Source organism: Balaenoptera physalus, assembly GCF_965194825.1.
Source record: "Balaenoptera physalus genome assembly, chromosome: 19".
NCBI classification, from domain to species: domain Eukaryota; kingdom Metazoa; phylum Chordata; class Mammalia; order Artiodactyla; family Balaenopteridae; genus Balaenoptera; species Balaenoptera physalus.
The window spans coordinates 10,287,858-10,311,009 of record NC_138900.1 but is presented as its reverse complement, the minus strand read 5'-3'; the positions used below and the strand labels follow the sequence as shown (position 1 = coordinate 10,311,009).

At 57.7% G+C, this 23,152-nt stretch overlaps 1 protein-coding gene across 3 annotated transcripts; it reads left to right on the top strand.

Moving 5' to 3' along the window:
* The first annotated feature begins 207 nt into the window (after window positions 1-207).
* On the top strand, window positions 208-22,818 carry CLASRP (CLK4 associating serine/arginine rich protein). Of its 3 annotated transcripts, none has more exons than XM_082438652.1 (21): window positions 208-475; window positions 1,278-1,405; window positions 8,475-8,572; window positions 9,140-9,241; window positions 9,470-9,549; window positions 11,719-11,803; window positions 12,978-13,126; window positions 13,931-14,027; window positions 15,023-15,101; window positions 15,186-15,259; window positions 16,829-16,870; window positions 17,780-17,995; window positions 18,111-18,398; window positions 19,829-20,092; window positions 20,413-20,452; window positions 20,751-20,811; window positions 21,055-21,113; window positions 21,208-21,254; window positions 21,902-21,984; window positions 22,357-22,381; window positions 22,665-22,818. In XM_082438652.1, the coding sequence occupies exons 2-21, from the start codon at window positions 1,307-1,309 to the stop codon at window positions 22,705-22,707; spliced, it is 2,031 nt and encodes a 676-aa protein (XP_082294778.1). In that variant the 5' UTR covers window positions 208-475; window positions 1,278-1,306; the 3' UTR covers window positions 22,708-22,818. The 3 variants fall into 3 exon arrangements, 2 of the variants coding, with proteins under 2 accessions (XP_082294778.1, XP_082294777.1); XM_082438651.1 differs by having other exon boundaries at window positions 20,598-20,811; XR_014256957.1 differs by lacking the exons at window positions 22,357-22,381; window positions 22,665-22,818 and having other exon boundaries at window positions 20,413-20,456.
* Window positions 22,819-23,152: the final 334 nt, after the last annotated feature.

The window sequence follows — 23,152 nt, the reverse complement described above, 5'->3', positions numbered from 1 at the left end:
GCCTTGGGGGTCTCTTCTCTTCTCCGCTTGAGAAACACCCGCGGCCCTCACGTACAAAGTCTCCAGGATCTCCTGACACACCGCTGATCTCCTCCAAGCCCCGCCCCTCCCTCCTCGCCCGAATATAGGCCCCGCCCCTCGCGTTAGCGGAAGCACCCTGGGCCAGGCTCCGCCCCTCCCCCGTCACTCAGCCTCCCACTTCCGCTTCCGGTGCGGGCCGCGCGCGAGCGCAGCGGTGGGAGGCGGCGGCGAGCTGCTGAGTGCAGGCTGCTGGCCGTGACCTCCTGGCTTCGGGCGGACGTCAGCCCAGCTTCGTCCTTGCCTCGACCTCTCTCCGGTCTGTTGTGAGCCTCCGCTCGGCCCCGGCCTCGAGGGCCGACCGCTCCGCACCCCCTCGGCCTGCCGGGCCTCAGGCCGCGCCCTGCCCCCGCCATCGGGCCGAACTCGCCGCGTCGGAGCCCGCCGCTTGCCACAGGTCCCTTCCTCTTGTCAAAAACCTTCTCCCGAACCCTCAGGCCCAGACCCGGTGCTCGAGCCCTGTCCAAACCATCGGGCTCTGCCTCTGTCCTCCAGCCTCGTCCCGAAGCTCAGCCCACCCCCTCCTGTCTGCCCGTTCCACTTCCCTCGGTCTCTACCCTACCCGCCCCCCCCACCTCCGCCCGCAATTTAGATTCCGTCTTTAGACCTCAGCCGCGCTCTGGTCTCTCCTTAACAGCACTCTCCCATGCTCCCCCTCCTCCCCCAAGGGTCGCCGTCTTCCGTCCACGCCCTTCACCTGCCCTCGACCCCTACCTCTCAACCACTACTCTGTTCCCATAAAATCGTTCTCCTCTTCGTCCACTTGCCTTCATCTCCGGACCCCTGCTACCCATACGCACACCCACAGATGCCCCCTGGTGGGAGCCCTTTCAGTTCTTCCCCCTCCCTTGAGCTCCAGCCCCAGCTGCTCAAGGTCTGTCTCCAGACCTTGCTTCCAACACTCGCTCCTTCCATTCCCGAACCTTTCATCCTTGATTCTGGCTCCTTGAACACAGGATACCCCTTTCCCAGGGATGCTCACTCCAGAATCACCCGAGGGGGCGGTTTCAGAATGCCCAGGGTACTGGATCAGAGTTGTGTGGGATACACCTGAGCATCTGGAGCACAGTTCCACAGCCTCACTTCCCCTCCCTGAAGCTGCTGTTCAGGATCAACTCTGTCACCAACTTGTTAGATGACATAGATTCTGCCTATATGGTTTTTAAAGCCCGTCTGACACCCCTCTCCTTATCGCTCAGGTTGAGGCCCCAGGCCTGGCCTCACCACGATGTGGCACGAGGCTCGGAAGCATGAGCGGAAGCTTCGAGGTATGATGGTCGACTACAAAAAGAGGGCAGAGCGGCGGCGGGAGTACTATGAAAAGATCGTGAGTAACATTGAATCTGGGCTGGGAGCTCTGCTGGAGGGTGGGGCCCTGGTCCTCCTGGTACGATTTGGGCTTGGAAATACGCTAACGCCAGAGCCCAGTTTCCTCAAGAGAATGTCCATTTTTTGAGCGTCATCATTGGTAAAAACTTGAGGTATTCTGTTTATTGTAGTATACTGTGCTGTTTGGTGTGGACTCAGTACAGAGCTGGGGTTAGTAGGAAGGAGGAAAGTCTTTGTAACACTCAGAGCAGTCCAGACATAAGATTGGCCACCTCCGGAATGTTGTCTGTCCTGCTTATTGCTGTATTCGCAGTGCCCAGAAGAGCTCAGCATTCTTGAGGTTTAATTTGGCACCCCGAAGGAGTGCCATCATCGTTCACTAAGTGAAGTCTGACCATTTCCCTCCCCTGTTTGATGCTTTGATGCTTCAGTTGCTTTTGGAGAGAAGAGCGCACTGCATCTTGTGATATAAAAGGCCCTTGTGGTCTGGCTTCTCAGCTTCATCCTTAGGTAGCTCCATTGGCCTTTTTTCCGTCTCTGCCACCACAGGGATTGAACCTGTAATGCCTCCTCTCACCTGTTTAACTGTTACTTGCTCTTGAGACCCCAGCTTGAAATGGCATTTGCGTACTAGGTTCCGTTCTCCCGTTAGATGGTGTTTATTATAGACGTTTTCATTTACCGTTGCATCACTGCCCCAGCCTCCTCCCTGGTCTCCTGGCCTCCAGTCCTGCCGCCTCTAATCCACCCTCCTCAGAGGGGCCAGAGAGGTCTTTCTAAAGCACAAAGCTGACCCTGTCCCTCCCTTGCTCAGAACTTCTCTGTGACCCCCTAGTGCCAGGCTCCTCAACACAGCCTTTAAGACCCTGCATGTTCTGGCTTTTACCACCCCCTCCAGACTCTTGTCACTCTGCTTTCTGCCTTGTTCCTTTGCTCACGCCATCTGGCCTCCTCAATACCTAGGCTACTTTTTCTAACAACCAAAAAAGATGTATAAAGAGTTACCAGTTTGCCTCACCAAATTATATAGCCCTCTCCAGCCACAGGGCCTTTGCATGAGCTTTCCCTATACTCGATTAACTCCTGCTCATATGTCCGATCTCAACCCTCAGGGAAGTCTTTCCTCATCCTCCATACTCAGCCATCATAGCTCCCTGTCCTTCCCCTTTGTGGAATTTAATACACCTATCCAGTTCTGTACGATTGGGGACTAGGTGTATTTGGGTCATGTTTGCATTCCAGGCTTGAGCCCAACGTGGTTTAAAAGAACAGATGAATAAAACATAGCAGTTACCATTTTAATTGGTCCTTCGCAGGCACCAGGCTCTGAAAAGAGCTTTGGATGCATGATTTCTTTGAATCCCCACAGTCACCCATGAGACAGAGGCTGCTATTACCCTAGGAGAGGAATCTTTGAGAGCGCCTCAGTTGCCTTCTGTCACCCAGGAGGGAACCACTGGGCTGTAGAGAGAGCCCCTCTCCAGTGGTGTCAGAATAACTATAACATGACCACAAGGGCAGGGGTTGGGTCTGTGTTGCTTATTGTTGAGGCCCCAGCAGTGGACCAAGAACACAATCAGTGCTCAGGAATGAATAGCTGCCATTTATTAAGGGTTCATGGTGTGCCAGACCCCGTGCCTGCTACTTCGGCACATTCTTTCTAGTCCTTTCAGCAGGCCTGAGAGATTGGTATTGATCCCTGTGTTAAAGGTGATGCTGATAATAATGGCTAATGCTGTTGAGCATTTATGTGTTAACCACTGTGCTGAGCACTTGACATGCATCTCCACTTCATCAAATTGTCACCCCAAGCCTGGGAGGTGGTTTGGTTTTTATTGTTTCCATTTCACAGTTGAGCAAACTGAGGCTCAGAGAGTCATGGCGTAGATCATATAGCGAGAGGGCAGAGCTGGCGTTCTAACCCAGACTCTCTGACCCTGGACCTCTCTTAGCTCTTCACTTGGGCTTTCTACTGCAGAAATAGAAGTTCAGAAAGGTGCAGCAGCTTGTCCAAGGTGACACAGCCGGGAGGCAAAATACCAAACCATACCAGGTCCTTAAGAGTTTGGAGTCACAGGGCTCTGGGTTCCAGTTCCAGCTATTCCACTTACATACCACGTGGCCCGGGCAAGTGACTGTATACCTGAGCCTGGTTTCCTCTTCTGCATGTGAAAGGATGTATCCTGTAAAATCAGGTTTGGCTGTGAATAACGGAGATCTGAAGCATCAATGGCTTAGACAAGATAGAATTTTATTTCCTTTTCACATAAAAGCCCAGAGGTGGCCATTTCTGCTCAGGGACCGTTTTGTTGTTCAGCCGTGCGTGGCTTCTCTTCCCAGTGTTGTCTTAAGGTCTAAGAGGGCTGCTCAAGCTCTAGCCATCATGTTTTCATTACATCCAGCGGGGAAGAAGAAGGGAGGGAAAAGAGGCCAGGGGGCTCATGCCAGTTAAGAAAGTCTCTAGATGTTTGCACATGATATGTCCACTCATATCCCCCTGGCCAGAAAGTAGCCCCATGGTCACATACAGCTGCCAGGAAGGCTAAGAGGCCTAGACTGTATTCTGGGTGGCCTAGTGCCAGTTATGTTAGGAGTCTTATTACTATCGAAGAAGGGGCGGTGGATGCTGGTTGCCAACTCATGGTCTGCCACAAATGGTGGGGACAAGGGCACCTCTCTCCCAGGCTGTTGGAGTATAGTGAGATTGGGCACAGAGACCACCGAGGGCAGGCCTGCCCAGGGTAACTTGCTCAGTAAATGCCGGCTCTTGTTGGTTCTGAGGTTGTTGTTATTACCAAGTAGAGCTGGAATAGCATCCAGGTTGATGGATGGTGTGGAGGAAAAAAGGCTGGAATTGGGCCACTTAGAAGGCCTGGGACTCCATGCTCTTGTTCTTGTTAGCTGGGGAGCTCCCTGAGCTTTGTTTTCCCCCTTGGGACAGTGGTGATGACAGGGTGACAGGGAAGAGCTTCAAGAACACAACAGTGTCTGTGGGGTGCTTTGTGGTGCAGGCCTGTACAAGCAGCCATTGTCCCCGTACGGGAACGTGATCAGCGTTCAGATCACAGCCACCAAGCTGTGGATGATGGCTGCTTTGACGAGGGGATGGGGCTGTCACACGGGTCTCTCATCTTGCTCTTGGGCCTGGAGAGGCGGCTGAGGCGAGTGTGGAAGAAGCCGAGGTCAGCTGTGATGGGCCGGGCAGGTGTGTCTAGGCAGCCGGTTTCTCTGCTGATCTGTCCTCGCTGCCTGCTTTCTCTCCCTAGCTGACCCTAGTTCTGTCATTTCTCCTGTCCTTGTCAGCTTTCTTCTGATCAGTGGTTTGGATAAAGAAACAATTCCCTGTTGATGTGAAAGTGGGAAATAAAACAGATCTCAGCTTCGGCATCTCCTTCTCCAGGAGGGCCCAGGCTAAATGACGCATCCCCTGGCTCCCCTATCCCAGCACTGCCCACTCCAGGTCGTCACTGTGGGGGATGGGTCTGTCCCCCACACTGGACTGTGAGCCCTGAGGGCCGGGCTGGCGTCTCAGTCACTGCCATGGCCCTAGCACAACGCCTGCACCTGGAGTCAGTGCCTGCTTAACAGTTGAATGAGTGAGTGAAAGACTCCATGAACTCCTCTGACCCACTCTGATCCTGGAGATGTAATGATCCAATGGTTAAGAATAGATTTTGGGTCTTGAAGAAATATTTGTACATGTTCGTTGGAGTGTGATTCACCATAGCCAAGATGTGGAAACAACCTAATGTCCATCAGCTGATGAATGGGTAAAGAAGAGTGGTCCCTACATACAGTGGAATATTATTCAGCCTTAGAAAGAAATGAAATCTTGTCACATGCTACTGCGTGGAGGCACCTTGAGGACATTATGTCTAGTGGAATCAGCCAGTCACAAAAAGACAAACACCGCAAAATTCCACGTGTACGAGGTCTTAGAAGCAGTCAAGACCTTAGAAACAGAAAATGGTTGTTGCCAGGAGCTGCGGGAGGGGAAAAGGGGAGTAGTTGTTCATTGGGTATAGCGTTTCGGTTTTGTAAGCTGGAAAAGTTCTAGAGATCCGGTGCAGAGCAAGGTGCATATAATTAATGCTACTGTACCTTTCACTTAAAAAAAAAAAAAAAGGAGTGGATTTTGGAGTCAGGACCATTTAGGCTCAGATCCTAGTTTGTTTATGGCTGGTGTGATCAGGAGCAAGTGAGCCTCCGCACTCTGCGCTCCAGTTCCCTCGTGGGACATGGGGGTGCAAGTAGCACCTTTCTCCCATGATGGAGAAGTTTGAGATGTACGTAAAGCACTTAGTTCAGCGCCTGGCTTTTATTTTTATTATTATTATTATTATTTTAATATTTATTTATTTGGCTGCACCGGCTCTTTAGTTGCGGCACACAGGATCTTAGTTGTGGCATGCATGCGGGATCTAGTTCCCTGACCAGGGATCGAACCCGGGCCCCCTGCGTTGGGAGCACGGAATCCCAACCGCTGGACCCCCAGGGAAGTCCCCAGCTCCTGGCTTTGAGTCCGGTTCCTTGACTTTTCCAGACGCTCCCAACAGAGCCAGTCCATGGACCCTGGTTTTTACTCCCCGCCCAATGCTTTTTTCCTTGTTGTGGTGCTGGCACTGCCAGTGGCTTCACGCTACAGGCCAAAGTCCATCCTGCAAACAGTGTCCCACGTGAGTCTTGGCTGTGGGAGCTGGGCATTTGGCCTGGTGCAGCCTCAGAACGCGAGGGGCTCTTGGCCTTAGACCTGGCTGGGGCGATCATGGGGCCGAGGGCGCTGTGTGGCCCGAGGTGAGGGACTGAGGGAGGCAGGTGAGGTGCGGGGTGAGGAGTGGGATTCCAGCAGCGCCACCCCGCTGGACCCCATGGGCTCGGGTGTACCCCACCCTCAGCGTCTTCAGGCGTGAGAGGAGAGGGAGAACGGCCTGGCGCCTGGCACCTAGTGAGCGCAGGACAGGTAGCAGCCCCGTGGTAGCTGTGGTCACTGGTGAGCGTCCTTCTCAGCGCCTGCTCGCTGGCCGCCTGGGGGTTGGGGCGGGAGGTGGAGGCAGAGCGAGCAAGTGCGGGCTCGCGGGAGCTTGATGCTGATGGTTTTCTCCTGCAGGGGCTCGGCCTCCTCCTCTGTCCGTGAGGGTTCGTTCTCTTTCCTTCGGTCAGTGTTCCTGAGCGCCTGCTGTGGGCCGGGCCCTGCTCTAGGCGCTGGGGATGCAACAGTGAGCAAGACAGATCCTGCGTCGCGGCAGCTGTGGTCTAGTGTGGGAGACAGGTGACCCGTGGTGGGCGGTGCTCTGAAGCAGACGGTGTGGTTAAGGAGCTAGAGGCGGTTGGGTTGGGGGGTAGCTGTTCAGGCAGCGGTGATAAGGAAGGCGGCTAGAAGGAGACGGGGAATAAATGAGGGGCAAAGCGCACGAGAGCAGTGAGTGTGCTGTGGCCTGGAGGCCGGCCGCCTGGAGCAGAGGCGGGGGAGAGAAGTCAGAGAGGGCCAGGCCGGGGTGGCGAGGCTCTGAGCAGGTGGACGTGGCCTGATAGGTTTTAGCAGAACCCCTCAGGCTGCCTCGCGGAAAATGGGCTGCAGAGGGCCAGGGTGGTAGCAGGGAGCGGGGAGGAGGCCAGGAGGCCACCGAGTGGTTGGGGAAGGTGGCAGGGCTGGGGGGTGGGGGAGGTGGGATGGGAAGGGGTTGGGCTCTGGGGAGGTGGTGCTGGGAGTGTGGCCGGGGTTTAGTGGGGAGCACCAGCAGCCCGGCTCGTGGCTCCTGTGGGTTCCTTTGACGTGGCAGGGGCTGCAGCTCAGCCAGGGCCCAGCGCTCGGGAAGCTCAGTGGTGGGAGCTGCTGCTGCTAGATTTTATCCTTTCCTGATGCAGTTCTGGTGACTTGGAATCGTGACACCCACAGGAGGCCTCAGGCCTGAGGCGATACGTGAGTGTAAGGCGTAACATCAGGTGGTGGGGGTGCTCAGGGGCCGTTCTCCATCTAGGTACCTTTTTTCTTTAAAACAGCTCTACTGAGTTATAATTCACATACTGTACAATTCAGTGGCTTTCAGTATATTCACTGGGTTGTGCAACCATCTCCACAATGTAATTTTAGAAAATTTTCATAACCCCCAGGAGAAGCCCCATACCCATGAGCAGTCCGTTCCCCGCGCCCCTCAGCTCTGGGCAGCCACCAGTCTACTTTCTGTCTCTATGGATTCGCCTGTTTTGCACATTTCACATAAATGGAATCATACAATATGTGGCCTTTTGTGACTGACTTGTTTCACTTAGTGTAGTGTTTTCAGGGCTCATCTATGTGGTAGTGTAGATCAGTACTCCATTTTTACTTCCAAACAATATTCCATTGTCTGGATATGCCATGTTTTGTTTATCTATCTTGCATTGATGGACATTTGGATTGTTTCCACTTTTTGGCTATTGTGCATAGTGCTGCTGTGAACTTTTGTGTACAAGCATTTGAGTATCTGTTTTTAGTTTTTTCAGGTATATACCTAGGAGTGGAATTGCTGCGTGTCATATGGCAGTTCTTTGTCTAACTTTTTGAAGAAGCTGATTTCTGCATATTCTTGTCAATATTACTTACTATCATCTGTCCTTTCAACTTTAGCCATCTTAGTGAGTGTGAGGTGGTGTCTTGTAGTTCTGATTGCTATGTCTCTGGTGAAGAGTGACATTGATTGTCTTTTCATGAGCTTATGCAGTCCTGGTGTCTTAGAGGCTGGTCCTTGCCAAAGTGCTCACACCTGCCTCTGAATGAGTGGCCTTGGGGTGGGGGTGGGGTGAAGAGTTGGGGGTAGTATTTTAGGGAGGTGGGTCTTGATACTGGCTGTGTGGAAGGTGGGACCAGAGCTCAGAGCCTCTTGCTACCACCTCGAGAGGAAACCCTTCCCCTGTCCCCAGAGGTTAGGTGGCCCCCGTTAGTGCTGCCAGCCTTGTGTAGGTTCTTTTACCTCTGAAGTAGGGCCTGCTTGGCATCAGAGGTGAGCCTGCTGCTAACTTGGTTGTGTGTGAGTGGCAGGGTTTGGGGCTCCGTTGGGTGGTGACCTCCATCTTGTCCTTCCCTGCAGAAGAAGGACCCAGCCCAGTTCCTGCAGGTGCATGGTCGAGCTTGCAAGGTGCACCTGGATTCTGCAGTTGCCCTGGCCGCCGAGAGCCCCGTTAACATGTAAGACTGGGTCTGGGGGTAGGGTAGTATCTGTGACTGAGGGTTGGGGGTCCAAAGGGACCTGGGGTACAGACCTTCGGAGTCTCAGGCAGGGAAGCTTTGGCCTGCATGGGAAGGTGAAGGTCACTAGCTAAGGCTGTACGGCAGCAGTTGGGATAAAGGCCCCGTGGTGTAGTGGTTGGAGGAGGACTTAGAGAGGAATGAGTGGGGCCGGGGCCAGAGGCCCAGATGCAGCAGAGAGTAGGTTGCTGGAGGGGGTGTTTTGGGGTGACTGGGCTTATAAAGGCGGCCCCTAGGACCTGGTTCGAGTTCTCCACTCTTGCTTGGTTCTGAAAAACAGGGCCCCAGTTTCCCCAGGGCCCTATTCATGTCAGGAGCCTGAATGTAGATTTGGTGGGGGGGGGTTGGTGGCATAAGGGACTGAGAGGTGGGGGGTGAGGGTGGGGCTGGCATGGGGATCAGAGGGGCTGGGGCCAGACTCCCAAGCGTGAGGTGGCAGGGAGCAGGCACTTTGTGTCCTGGGCAGTGGGGACCCTAGGCTCCTTGCTCCCCTGCTCCCCACTTCAGGATGCCCTGGCAGGGGGACACCAACAACATGATTGACCGCTTCGATGTCCGCGCCCACCTGGACCACATCCCTGACTACACCCCGCCTCTGCTCACCACCATGTAAGCTGCCTCCCCCAGGGGTTGCCAGGCAGGGAGTCCTACCCAGCAGCACCTCTTCTTTCCTGAGCCCTGGCCTGCCTGTCACCGTCCTGGGAAGGAAGGAGGTGTGCACGTGGGGAGGCCCCCCCGCCCGTCATACTGAGCCAGGCCCCTCATCCCCCTTCCTGCTGGCTTGGGATGGGGGTCTACCCTCTCCCTGTGGTCTCAAGACCTTGACCTCCCCCAAAGCTCCCCAGAACAGGAGTCGGACGAGCGGAAATGTAACTACGAGCGCTACCGAGGCCTGGTGCAGAACGACTTTGCTGGCAGTGAGTGACCTGGGGCGGCGGGGGAGTGGGTTTTTTTGGCGGGAGGGGCGGAGGGTGTCCCTGGAGACGGGAAGACCTCAACAAGGTTGGGAAGAAAAGTTATCCCAGTACTTTCTACTAAGGGGCCTTGGGTTTTGGTCCCAGCTCTGTCATGGACCCACTCTGTTCACATCCCTTTCTCTCTCGGGGCCCTCTGTCTCTGGAATTGGTACAGGAGATGTCTGGTGAACTAGATGGTCCTACCACAGTCACTTCCACATCCCATGCCCTCTAACTCTGTGGTCTTTTTTCCTAAAAAATTGGTGAAAAGAGCAAGAATACATTATTTTCCTCTGTGTATTTCCCCCGCCTGCATGGGTCAGAATGTTAGCTCTGGAAAGGAAATTTCTCCTTGTTTTAAATGAATATTTAGACAGAGTTTGACAGTTTGCCAAGCGTTCATATATGTCCAGCGTTCTTTTCCCAAGCCATCACCGTTAACACTTCACAAATGAGAAAACAGGTTTAGAGACTTTTCCCCTCTGGGCTTGTGGCGGTTCAGACCCTGACAAACTTAGAGTTTTTCGTCTCTGTTATCTCAGTACATCTGCATAACCTCCCAGCAAGGTAAGGGTGATGCCCCCATTTTACAGATGAGGACATCGAGGCTCAGTGGTTGTGGGGGGACACCATGTCCAAGGAGTTGGGGTTCTCACCCTGCCCTTAAGCACTGCTGCCTCCTGCTGGACAGCTCTGAACTTCAGCTCGCCTTCTGAGAAGGACTTTGAGACCCCCCACTCCCAGGCTCTCCCTGTGAAATTAAGGGCCACACACTCATCCCTTAGCCTGGCAGGTGTCAGTCTCGTCCTGGAGAAGGGTGATAAAGGTGGTTTCTGTCCCTTGGGGTGGTTGTGAGGGTTCGGTGAGGAGTGCATAAGGCCCCGCACTGCGCCTGGCAGTCAGCCCTCCCTGTGGGTTCACTGTCTTCGTATTTCTTTGTTTCTAAAATAGGTGTTTTAGCATCTCTAAAATCAGAGATTGTCAGATTTTGGCAATCACTGAGGCCTTAGAATCAGGGGGAACGCGTCATCGTTGATGCTGTTGTTGTTTTTGCCTTCCCCCCAGGCTACAGAGATTCTTGGTGATGGAGCCAGGGTTTCCCTCAGTTCTGACTCTGTATTCATTCATTCACTCCCGCAGTTCCTGAGCGCCTGTGGTGTGTCAGGCACTCTTCTGGGAGCAGGGGTCTAGTGGGGGAGCCACGTAATCACGAAAGCAGGTGGTAGTCACAAGCTAAGGCGCCGTCACGACAGATGTGTGCTGTTCTGAGGTGCTTGGCCGAGGCTGGCTCAGGGAAGGGTGGGCAAGATTTCCCCAGTGAGGAGAGGCCGCCGGACTCCGGGCCACGAGGACAGCCCTGTGGGGGAAGGAGGCGGGTGGCCTGGGGGGACAGAGAAGGCTGGCGTGGCTGGGGCTCACGTGAGGCAGGTCAGCGGGGCTTTGTAGACTACCAGCAGAACCGCGGAGGCTGCGGGGAGGGCTGTACTGTGGCACGCCTGGGCTCGCCCGGCCCACCCACCTCGCTTTACAGATAGAAGAGCTGAGGCCCACCGAGGCAAGGGGACTTGCCCAGGGTCCCACCGGGACTCGGGCACGTCTCACTGCAGGAAGACCCGGGGAGGCTCCAGTACGTTGCTGAGCTCCTCGAGTTGCGTGTTGTGGATGAACGAGAGCCCAGATTAACCGCGCTTAATTTAAACTGGCCCACAGAGCACAGAGTGGAGTGGCCCGTGGGGTCCAGGTGACTGACGTCCAGTGCTCAGGATAGCTTTGTCGTTCTGAGGGGTCCAGCTGAAGACCTTCCTAACAGTGGTAACAGTAGCAGAGCCGGAATACAACGCGCTCGTTCTGCCAGTGGTCCCATTTTACAGAAAAGGAAACCGAGGCACAGAGTGGCTCAGTTCCTTGATCAGGGTTGCATGGCGAGTCAGTGGTGTCACCAGGGCCCTCCTGCAGCTGCTGTGTCCTCACCACACACGGTGTGATTATCTAGGAATCCGTGACTCTGCACCCGGCTGTGCTTGGGTCACACCTGCCCTCCTACGCGCCCCCCACTGCGTTCTCGTGTACCCCCTGAATTCCCAGTGTCCCCAGCCCCCTCTGACCCACGTGCCTCTTGCCTTGCCCCAGTCTCAGAGGAGCAGTGCCTGTACCAGATCTACATTGACGAGTTATACGGAGGCCTCCAGAGACCCAGTGAGGATGAGAAGAAGAAGTGAGTCGGGGTCTGGGGCAGCGTGGGCTTGAGGGAGGCAGGCGGACCGTGAGCCCCACAGGGCACAGCCTCGTCCATCCCGTCCACCTGGGGCTCCCCAGAGCCGGGACTGCTGGTCAGCACAGGGTAGGCGCTCGATTGCTCAATGTTTAGAGGAGGAAGCAGCAGCTGGACGGGAAGGGTTCGCTGACAAACCTCTACACTGCGTTCGCAACCCGTGGGATGGTAGGAGGTGAGTTAGAGCAGGGAGTTAGAGCAGGCCCTGGGCTGGACAGGCCTGGGTTTGAATCCTGCCGGTGAGGACTTCCCTCCGAGCCTTGGCGTGCTCCCCTGTGAGGGGGCTGGCAGCAGTGCCCCCTGCCTGGACTTTCCAGGACTACCAGAGACGGAGCTTGTGAAGTGCTTGTCCTCTGCTGCCGTGCAGTCAGCTTGTGGCCAGCAGCGGCTGATGTCGCTCTGGAGGGGGACCTCTCCAGGCTGTGTCCCTTGAGGAGTGGCCCCCCTTCGCCAGGACAGCCGCTGCTCCACTTGTCCCCCAGCGGGCCTGGAGCCCTGCCTCCTTACCACCTGCTGCTGAGCAGTTCCCCCACTGCGGTCCTCAGCGCTTGCTGCTTCCCTCCACCTGAAGAGTATTCACGGTGTGGCGGGAGCTTCTTGATGACTCTGATCCTTATCCCTGACCCCCCGTTCAGGACGAGGCTGGCACTGGGACGGCGTCAGGGAATGTTGACCAAATTCAGCAGCAGACATGCACTAGGCCCCTGCGCCGTTCTGGACCAGGCTGGGCAGTGCTGTTACCCAGGATAACTCGGGCCTGCCCTTGGCAGGACTCACAGTCTGGGGCGGGGGGAGACAGATCCAGTGTGAGTGGGGCTGGGGAGCTGAGGATGGTGCTTGATCCCGCCTGAGGGAGGACTTCCTGGAGGATGGTGCATTGGGGCTGGAGGAGGAGGGAAGAGCTGGTGGGAGGTGGCCACAGAGGGTTCTAGGCTGAGGGAGAGCGTGAGTGAGGGTCTGCAGGCAAGGGCGCCGAGCTGCCCTGGAACTTGGGAGGGCGGCGTGCGGGCAGCGCGGTGTGCGGGCCCTCAAGGCTTGGCCTGGGCTGCATCCTGCCCATGGTCTCCGCCCCCGCCCCCGCCCCGCACCTCCCTGGCTCATGGCTCCCCTGTCCCAGGCTGGCAGAGAAGAAGGCTTCCATTGGCTACACCTATGAGGACAGCACGGTGGCCGAGGTGGAGAAGGTGGCAGAGAAGCCGGAGGAGGAGGAGTCACCGGCCGAGGAGGAGAGCAACTCGGACGAAGATGAGGTCATCCCCGACATCGGTGGGGTCCCCTCTCTGCCCCTCCCCCCCCCACAGTCCCTGGGCGTCGTTTTCGTGTCTCATCCCTCCCCCTCTGTGGGGTGCCCTGTGCTTACGAGCCCCGCCTCTCCCGCCCCTGCTCCAGGGCGCTGCTGTCCTCCCGTCTCACTCATGTCCTCCTGGTCCAGCCTCCCCTTCTGTGTCTCTCTCCTTCGTTTCTAGGACTCTGCTTCTATGATATTGTCCCCACCTAGGTTCTGAGTCTGTCCTCCTTGCTTGTGTCAGCCTCTCTGTCTCTCCCTCCCCTTCTCTTTCTCTCTCTTCTGGAAAACAAGTGTTCCTCCAGTATAGAGCCTCATCCCCCATGCTGCCGCCCACCTCCACCTAAATGCCTATCCTCCCTCCACCTCTCATCCCTTTTTCACTCAGCCCACCCGCTGTTTATTCAGACTTATTCAGACATATGTGAAGCGTCAGTCCCACCTTCCACTGAGCCATCAAGCATCTGGCTTCTGAGTGCCTGTGACCCGAACCCCCTGCCTCCCGCCCACCTAGATCTTCAGCCGCCCTCTGTCCGTCCCCCGTTCACTCCCCCGTTTACTTCCTCCACATCACACACCCCTCCCCGCCCCCACCCACCGTTTGTTGTGCTTGCCTCTGGCCAAGCCCTGTGCCAGCCTGGGGATGCCGAGATGAGCTGACTCGTTCCCTCCCTGCAGAGGCCTGCGGTCTGGTGGGCACCCCCGCCCCCAACTCCCAGGGCACTGCCCCTTCTCCCCTTCCTCCCGCTCGGCTTTGGTCCCTGACAGCCTTTCTCTTGGTGTAGACGTGGAGGTGGACGTGGACGAACTGAACCAGGAGCAGGTGGCAGATCTCAACAAACAGGCCACGACCTATGGCATGGCCGATGGCGATTTCGTCAGGTGAGGCCGGCGGGCTGACGCCCCTCCACATCCTGTGGACCTGGCATATGTTGCTACCCCTCTTCCCGAGCAGTTGTGTGCCTGGCCCTGTGCCAGGGCGTGACATACAGAGGCTCCTGAGCTCGTGGGGTGGGTACTTGTGACCGGCCTTTTCTAAGTGGAGGCTGCCCCCAACTGTGTGACCTGAGGCCATCTGACCCCTGGAAACTCCTGGGGTTCCTGGGCCTGGTGGACAGCGCCCTCCAGTGGAGAGGCTTCGCCCCCTGGATCATTCACTCGCAGTTGCTGGTTGAGCCTCTGCCCTGTGCCACACCGGTGTGGAGCACATAGACCGGTCCCATCTGACAGGGTATTGAGCTGGAGTCTGAGTACTCCCGAGTCTGAACACAGCGTCCTCTGCCCAGAACCCTCCATGACTCCCACCTCACCCAGGAGCAGCCAGCCTCCTCACCATGGCCGCAAAGTCTCACCTGTCTGGTCTTCTACCCACACATTCCACCCCTGCCCAGCCTCCATGGCCTCTTTACCCCTTTGATGCCTGAGGCCCCACCTGACCTCGGGGCCGCTCAGTGTGCCGTTGGCTCTGTCGGCACCTGCGCAGCTCACTCCCCCAGGTTTCTCATCAGCTGTCACTTTTCTCTGGGTGGCTTCCCCAACCTTCCTGTTGAAGACTGCAGCAGCCTCTACCAGTTCCCTGGACTTCCTTCCCCCTTCCGAGATTTACTTTCCCATCGAGGCTTTCACCATCTAACATACCATGTTATGTGACCTTGGTCATTGTGTCTCTTCTCCCCAGAACGGTAGCCCAGGAGGGTGGGGATTTTTGTTTGTTTTCAATAATCCCTAATACCTAGCACCTGGCATGCAGTGGTTGCTCAGTAATAGTGCTAAATGAATGCAAGACCCCCAGGATGGCTTGGGGTTCCTCACTTCCTGCAGTGACTCTGCCTGTGGCCTGGCCCCTCCTCCATCGTGCCCCTCGTGCCCCTCTGCAGGATGCTCCGGAAAGACAAGGAGGAGGCAGAGGCCATCAAACACGCCAAGGCCCTTGAGGAGGAGAAGGCCATGTACTCGGTGAGGACTGGGCCAGGGTGGCAGGGCAGGTGTGTGTCTCACGGAAGGCACACCCTCACCAGCCTCGTACCCACCCTGCTCCAGGGCCGTCGCTCCCGGCGCCAGCGGAGGGAGTTCCGGGAGAAGCGGCTAAGGGGCCGCAAGATCAGCCCACCCAGGTAGGATGGGTTCTGCCCCGTGCCCCAACCCTGCCAGCACCAGTCTTTCAGGGCTCTGGGGGAGGAGCCGGGGCTCAGGAAGACTTTGGGGGCAAGCTTGCCGCTTGCGGGCAGTTACCTCCTAGTAGAGCAGTGAATAGGGAAGGTTTGGAGTAGGAGTGGCTGTGAGGGGCGTGTGGACACCTGCTCTGCCAGCCATTCCCCTCACCCTGCTGGACTCGGGACGCTTGCCATGCTCCCTGGGAGCCAGTGGCGAGGTGGCATGGGGTGGCTGGAAGGGTTGAGAGCAGAGTCAAGGGGCGCGGGCCTGGCCCCGGACTCTGACCTGGTTCTGCTGCTTGGCCGCTTCCTCACTGTCAGAGTTTGGGCAGGTGACTTTCTCTCTCGAGCTGCAGTTTCCTTTTTGGAAAAGGGACACCATCACCTCCCAGGAGAGGGGCTGTGCCAGTGCCCACAGCGAGGGCAGGTTTGGATGCGGCAGTCTGATGTGGAGAGCCCAGCCTGGGGCTCCAGGCAAACCCATGCCTCTTTGACACATCTGTTTTTTTGTTTTTGTTTTTTTTTAAATTAATTAATTTATTTATTTTTGGCTGTGTTGGGTCTTCTGTGCGAGGGCTTTCTCTAGTTGTGGCGAGCAGGGGCCACTCTTCATCGTGGTGCGCGGGCCTCTCACTGTCACGGCCTCTCTTGTTGCGGAGCACAGGCTCCACACGCGCAGGCTCAGTAGTTGTGGCTCACGGGCCTAGTTGCTCCGCGGCACGTGGGATCTTCCCAGACCAGGGCTCGAACCCGTGTCCCCTGCATTGGCAGGCGGATTCTCAACCACTGTGCCACCAGGGAAGCCCCATCTCCTCTGTTTAATGGGAGTCATTGAGGGTTGCTGTGAAGCTTAAGGGACCTGTTGTGGGTTCGGGGTTTGATGTGCGGTCCGGAAAATATTCTTTAAAGAGTTGTAGAGGTGCAGGTCAGTGTAGTGCATAAAAGCTTGGGCTCAGGGTCACGTGGCCTGGGTTGGAATCCTGGCTCTTTTATTTATGAGCTGTGTGGCCCTGGGCAAGTGACTTCACCTCTCTGGGCCTGTTTCCTCAGCTGTGAAGTGTGAATAATCACAGTACCCATGTCAGAGAGTTGTTAGGAAGAGCGATTGAGTTCACTGAGTAAAGCACTTAGTGCCTGGCGCATAGTGTGCCTCTAAGACGTGTTGGCTCTTCTAGTTTTAACTTCATCATCATTAGTAAGCCAGGACCCAGCAGAACCAGGGACTTGGAGTGGGAGGAGGGTTGCTTCTAGTCTAGGGTCCAGAGGCCAGCCAGGTTGGAGGCTGCTGAAGTCCTTGTTGCTCAGGGTCAGGGTGGGTCTGGGACATTGTGGGTCAGGGCTGAGGTTCAGGCTTCGGACAGATGTGAGGTGAGTAGGAGGAGGGATCAGGGCCCATACCCTGGCCGGCAGCCCCCTCATCACTGTGCCCAGCGTGTGGCCTTGGGCGCCCAGCTTGGGGGTTGGCCTTACTTCTGTGCACACTAATCCCAAACCCACCCCATCTGTCCCATCCCGTTCTTCTCTTCATAGCTACGCCCGCCGAGACAGCCCCACCTATGACCCCTATAAGCGGTGAGTTCCCAAGGCCCAGCAGTCCTCCTGATGGAGGGCAGGGGTGGTGAGGAGGGGCAGGGGGCCCACCCTGTAGGCTGCCCTGAGATCACAGACTGGAGAATGTGTTCTGGGGGTCTAAATCATTTTTTGTTTTCTAGAGTGTTAGCCTGCTTTCCTGATTTCTTTTTCCTTTAAATGTGAACCTTAAAATTTTTTCTGATTTAAACGTAACGTAGTCTTGTGTGGAAAATGACCAGACGTGTCAGGAAGGTGGGACTTAGAAGTCAAGTCCCTTTAATCTGAACTCCCAGAAATAAGCATTGGGAAATAACAGGCGCAGAAGGGCCTGGTTGCACACGCGTGTCTCTTGGTTGTGGGAGTGGTTGGGACAGAGGCTTTGAGGGTGGACAGACCCCAGTCTGACCCCAGTTCCCTTTGCAGAATGGTGTGGGAGGGACCCCTCGGGGCTCCTGGGAGGATAGGTGAGATGAGGCAGGTACACCTTTTGATGAAAAGTCTGGCACAGTAAGTGCTCAATCCGTGGGCGCCATGAGGGATAAGGCATACTTTTTTTTCACAAAAATGGAATTATATCACAGTTATCGCTTTAGAACTTGCTTTCCACCTGGCCTGACATCTATGCTGAGGAAATCTTTTCCTGTTACATTACAGAGGTGCTCATCCCTTTTTAATAGTACAGTTTTCTGTTCCTCCTTTTCCTGGTTGTTCTGAGAAGGTTTCCATGGTCAGGAGTCCGATCCCTGCATAGCTGGTGTCTTTCTGCCCATTGGCTCTGCTCGTCGCGCCGCTGTCTGTTGTTGCTCGGGGCTCGCTGTTCTCTTTTCTGTTGCTCCGTGGTGGCTTTTGTTAGCTGGTGGACAGGCTCCAGGGGCCTGGCGTTTGAGCCCCCTGCTCCCTGCCCTGTAGGTCGCCCTCGGAATCCAGCTCCGAATCCCGCTCCCGCTCCCGCTCCCCGACCCCAGGCCGCGAGGAGAAGATCACATTCATCACCAGTTTTGGGGGCAGTGATGAGGAGGCAGCCGCAGCCGCAGCTGCAGCAGCTGCGTCAGGGGCCGCCACAGGGAAGCCCCCCGCGCCCCCCCAGCCAGGCGGCCCCGCACCGGGACGCAATGCCAGCGCCCGGTCGGTAACGCTCACGCTGCCCGCCCTACGCCCCGGCCGCCGTGGGGGGGACTCGGGACGGCGGTGGGCCACGGCCCGGGCCAGCACTGACCGGCCCTCCGTGCCCCACCTGCAGCCGCCGCTCCTCCACCTCCTCCTCCTCCTCTTCCGCCTCGAGGACCTCCAGCTCCCGCTCCCGCTCCAGCTCCAGCTCCCGCTCCCGCCGCGGCGGGGGCTACTACCGCTCTGGCCGCCATGCGCGCTCCCGCTCCCGGTCCTGGTCGCGCTCCCGCTCCCGCTCTCGGCGCTACTCGAGATCCCGGAGCCGCGGCCGGCGGCACTCAGGTGGGGGCTCCCGAGACGGACACCGCTACTCCCGTTCGCCTGCCCGGCGCGGCGGTTACGGGCCCCGGCGCAGAAGCAGGTGCGTGGGGCTGGGGTGTGGGGACTGGGCTGGGCGTGGGCCCCGTTTCCGCGAGACCAGGCTCTGGGAGGGGAGACCTGGGATTGGTGGGGGGGAATGTGCTCACTCCAGGTGTGGTGCCGGGGCTGGAGCACAGCCTCCCTTCTCAGGGACGCAGTGGGGAGGGAGACGGAGCTGCGCTTGTCACGGGGAGTCCCCAGGTGTTTGCAGCTGGCGACCCTTAGGACTGGGGCACTCCGTGGGCAGGGGCCGGAAAGTCAAGGCAGCCCTTTGAGAGAAGGCGGGGCGTGAGGCAAGCGCTGCACGTGGGGCAGGAGTAAAGTCACCTAGGGACAGGAGCGTCCCTCCGGTCCGCTTCCCCGAGGGGATCAGGGCTGCCTGTGGAGGGGCAGCATGGCCTGGCGGGCGAGAGCGTGGACTGCGGAGCAGCTGGCTGGGTGTGGATCCTGGCCCTGCTAGTGAACTCTCGGGGCCTGTTTCTGCATCTGTAGAAACAGTGTCCCCTTCACTGAGTCGTGAAGTTGTGACAAGTGAATTCTACGTAAGTGTTTAGTGCAGGGCCTGGCACTCGATGAGTGCTTTTATTGCCATCAGCATCATTACCCGTGGTATTGTTGTGTGGATCTCAATGTCAGCTACCTACAAGGTCTAGCAGGTAAAATAGAGGGGCCGCGTGGGCCCCGGTGAACCGGGAGCACACGTCCCATCTGCTGGGCTCGTTGGCCACTCAGTGGCAGGCGTGGTGTTGCTCAGTCTTCTGGTTTTTCAAGAGAAGTTGGGTTGGATTTTTAAAGGACAGCTCTTGTTTTCTCAATATTGCCACCAAATTTGAATTTTGTAAAAACCCAGGACAGTCCCACCAGAATCAGTGTGTGGCGTTGGTTTGGCTTCTGGGTCGTTCCCTGGATCCTGACACAGGGCGATGTCAGGAGAAGGACTGGGGTTGGAGGGGGGCCCTGGTCACATCTCTGAGGCCAGCCTGAGGGTCCTGAGCAGATAGAGGATGGGGCTTGCACGTCCCCAGACTGGATCCTGTGGGTCTGTGCTGCAGTCTTGCGGGGGGGGGGGGGGTCCGTCCCCACTGGTGGCGAGACCCTGGACCTGGCAAGGTGAGGAGGCGGTGAGCATACAAGGGGGGGCCCCCAGCCAAGTTCTGCCCTCCCAGAGGTCACCTCTCAGGGAAGTGGGTGAATGGGTGTCTAGTGAGAAGTGAAGACCCATCTTAGGGCCGGTGTATCTAGAGGGCGGTCTCTGTTTAGAGACTGAGGGAGGCCACGGAGGATTTCTGAGGAAAGTAGCGGGAGAGGAGTGGAGACACAAGGACCCCAGGGCCTCGGAGGAGGCTCGTAGATTCAGTGCCTGGGTGGGGCGCTGCGCACATGGGGTCCCTGGAGCCTCACGGCCTCTCTCCTGCCTCACCGCACCCCCAGGAGCCGCTCCCGCTCAGGGGACCGGTACAGGCGGGGCGGCCGGGGTCCCCGGCACCACAGCAGTAGCCACAGCCGCAGCAGCTGGTCCCTCAGCCCGTCCCGAAGTCGCAGCCTGACTCGCAGCCGCAGCCCCAGCCAGAGCCGCAGCCCCAGCCAGAGCCGCAGCCCCAGCCAGAGCCGCAGCCGCAGTCACTCGCCGTCGCCCCCAAGGGAGAAGCTGGGCAGGCCGGCAGCGTCCCCCGCTGTGGGCGAGAAGCTGAAAAAGTGAGCGGGGCAGGGCTGGGGGAAGGGGATTGTGAGCTCGGGTGAGCAGGGTGACTCCACTGTGCTCTTTTTGAAGGGAACTTGGTCCTGTCCTGGGAGGTCTGAGGGTGCCACAGCTCTGCCCTTGGGGGCTCTGAGGAGTCACGCCCTTGCCTTGGGTCGGGGGTCAGAGGGGGACATGGCCCTGTCCTGCAGGATCCAGGAGGGACCTGGTTTCTCCCTGTGGGGTGTTAGGGGACCATGGCCTTGGCTGTCTGCTCTGAGGGCAGTGCTGAGGGCGCGTGGGGTCAAAGGTGGCAGCTGGTTTTTCTTTCTCCCAGGACCGAACCTGCCGCTGGTAAAGAGACAGGAGCTGCCAAAGTCAGTAAGAATTTGGAACTCGCCCGTGTAATTCCCGCCAGCAGCAGTGCCCAAGAGCTGGGCCCGGTGGGCCTGCAGGGGGGCCCGGGTGGGCCGGGAGATCCAGCCCCGGGGATTGAGATCTGTGCCTCCCTGCCCTCCTCAGCTGTCCACTGGGGCTCCCAGACCCTCGTGGCCCGTCTCCACAGCCCGCCAGTCCTGCGCACGTGCCCCCGCAAGTCCCAGGCTCTCGGATGAGGTGGGTTGTGGAAGCTCCGGGACACCCACCCGGTCTCCTGCCTCTTCTCCCCCTCCCCAGCCCAAGCTGACGCCACAGGAGAAGCTGAAGCTGAGGATGCAGAAGGCACTGAACAGGCAGTGTACGTCCCGCCACCTGCCCCTCCAGGGCTCCCCTGCCCCTCTTCCTTCTGGCCTGACTGTGGGGAGGCCCTGCCCTTTGCCAGATAGGAGGCCCTTTGGGGAGGAGTGGGTGTGCACCTGCCCTGCGGCCACCACGTTTAGGGCCTTGGCAGTCTGGTTGACCTCTCTGAGCTCAGCTTCCACATCTTGGGGGCGGGGGCTTGAGGGCACCCCTCAGCCACTGTGTCTCTCCCTCCCCACAGTCAAGGCGGATAAGAAGGCGGCTCAGGAGAAGATGATCCAGCAGGAGCACGAGCGCCAGGTACAGGTTGGGGCGAGGGCATAGGGCTCACACAGGGTGCTGGCCCGGCCCTGCCCTCACTGCCATCCTGCCATCTCTGCCATCCCTGCCGTAGGAGCGGGAAGACGAGCTTCGAGCCATGGCCCGCAAGATCCGTATGAAGTAAGACCCCTTCCCTCCCACCTGCCTCTGGGCTGCCCTGCGTTCCCCACCACCTGCTCCGATCCAGAGCCCTGGCCTATCCTTCTGGGTGGATGAAAATAATCAAAGCCCTCGCCTGGCCTTCATGTTGTCCCCCAGTCTCCTTCCCATCCCCAGCTTACTTCAGCCACTGTGACCTCCTCCCAGCTCCGCCAGCCTCCAGCTTGGGTTACCTTTTCTGCTGTTCCCCAGATACCCACCCACTTCCCTCCCTTGCTGAACTCAGGGGTCCTTCCTGACCATCCTGTGGAGTAGCACCCCAAAACACAACATCCTCCAGCCCCACTCCGCTTTTCTTCATAGCACTAATCTGCACCTGGCATCCCAGTGTGCACTGTCTGTGTCCTTCACCCGTTCTTGTTCGTGTCCCCATTCAGAAGTCGGGTCTGGCTGCTGGGTTCCTGCTGTGTGCTTTGCCCCTAGAACACTGGTGCTCGATAAACATTTGCCGAACGGAACGGCTGAATGCAAGCCAGCCCTGCACTGGGAGCCAGGGCCTCCCAGCACCTGCCCTGACAGGGACCCAGCCAGCCGTCGAGTTCAGTTCAGTGTTCTCACCGGCTGAATGCCCACCCCTTCCCCTGGTTTGCCTCCCCTTCCCCGTGCAGGGAACGGGAACGCCGAGAGAAGGAGAGAGAAGAATGGGAACGCCAGTACAGCCGGCAGAGCCGCTCGCCCTCCCCCCGTTACAGTGAGTGTCCTTGTGGTCGCTTGGTCTGGAGAGCCGGGCTGGAGGCTCTGTGGCATTAAAAAAAAGAAGAGATGTCAAACTGGGTTACAAAAAAACCATGGTACATTTTCCACATCAGCCTTCTATAAATTAAAACTTTTTAGTTACACACACAACACATGGTGATTGCTTCAGTCACAAGGGACTTACAGGAATTGGAAGAAAAGCTCATTCCCAGCGCATGGGTGTGGGCCAAGGGGCACAGGTAGCGTCCAGCAGCGGACGGGCCGGAAGCGCAGGCGCTGCCTTAGCTGGAGACACTGGAAGCCCAGTCCTGGAGCGCACTCCTGGTCCTGGGCACTTGCTTTGTTTTCACCCGTCCTTTCTTTCCAGGTCGAGAATACAGCTCTTCCCGAAGGTAATAAGCAGGCTGGCCCAGCTCCCTGGGAAATCACAGTTGCCCTTTGGCAGGAGGTCCCAGCCCTGATTGCTCCGTCCCGACCCAGCCCCCTCCAGTCCCCTCCAGTCGTAGGGCCTGGTCTCACCCCTCGGGAACATCCCTCTCTGCAGCTGACTTCCCCATCACTGAAGCCCCAGTGGTCCTAAGCATGTCCGTGTATGTGTGCACGTGCCTACACAGCAGGGCTCCCTGCTTCCTGCCCAACCCTCATGGGGCCTCTCTCTCCCCTTTCTCTCTCCAGGCGCTCAAGGTCCAGATCCCGAAGCCCCCATTACCGACATTAGGCAGAAGCGAGGGGGGGCAGAGGGATGAGGGGGTGGGGCGAGGGCTCAAGCTGTGATGCTGCTGGTTTTATCTCTAATGAAATAAAATCACACATTATTTAATTCTCTTCACCTGGCCTCCATGTCGTCTGTGTGGTTGGTGCAGGGCTCCCAAACCCCAGTGCCCACCAGCCAAGGCCAGCTGGGGAAGGAGCTTGGTGGGTTCAGCTGTGGCCCAGGTGGAGGTCCCGCCCACGTCTGGGCATTGGACTGGCGGCTCCTTGGTAATCAGAACTCCTGCCGCTCTCAGTGAGGGCAGGGGCGCGACGCGGTGGGAAAAGGGCTGAGCATCCAGCGTGGGGAGGATGGGCTAGGACTTTGCCCAGGGACCTGTGCTGACAGGTCCAGGCCTCTCCCCGCTCTTGCCTCGGCCCCTGCCCTGGCCTCGCCCACACCCACATCGGGA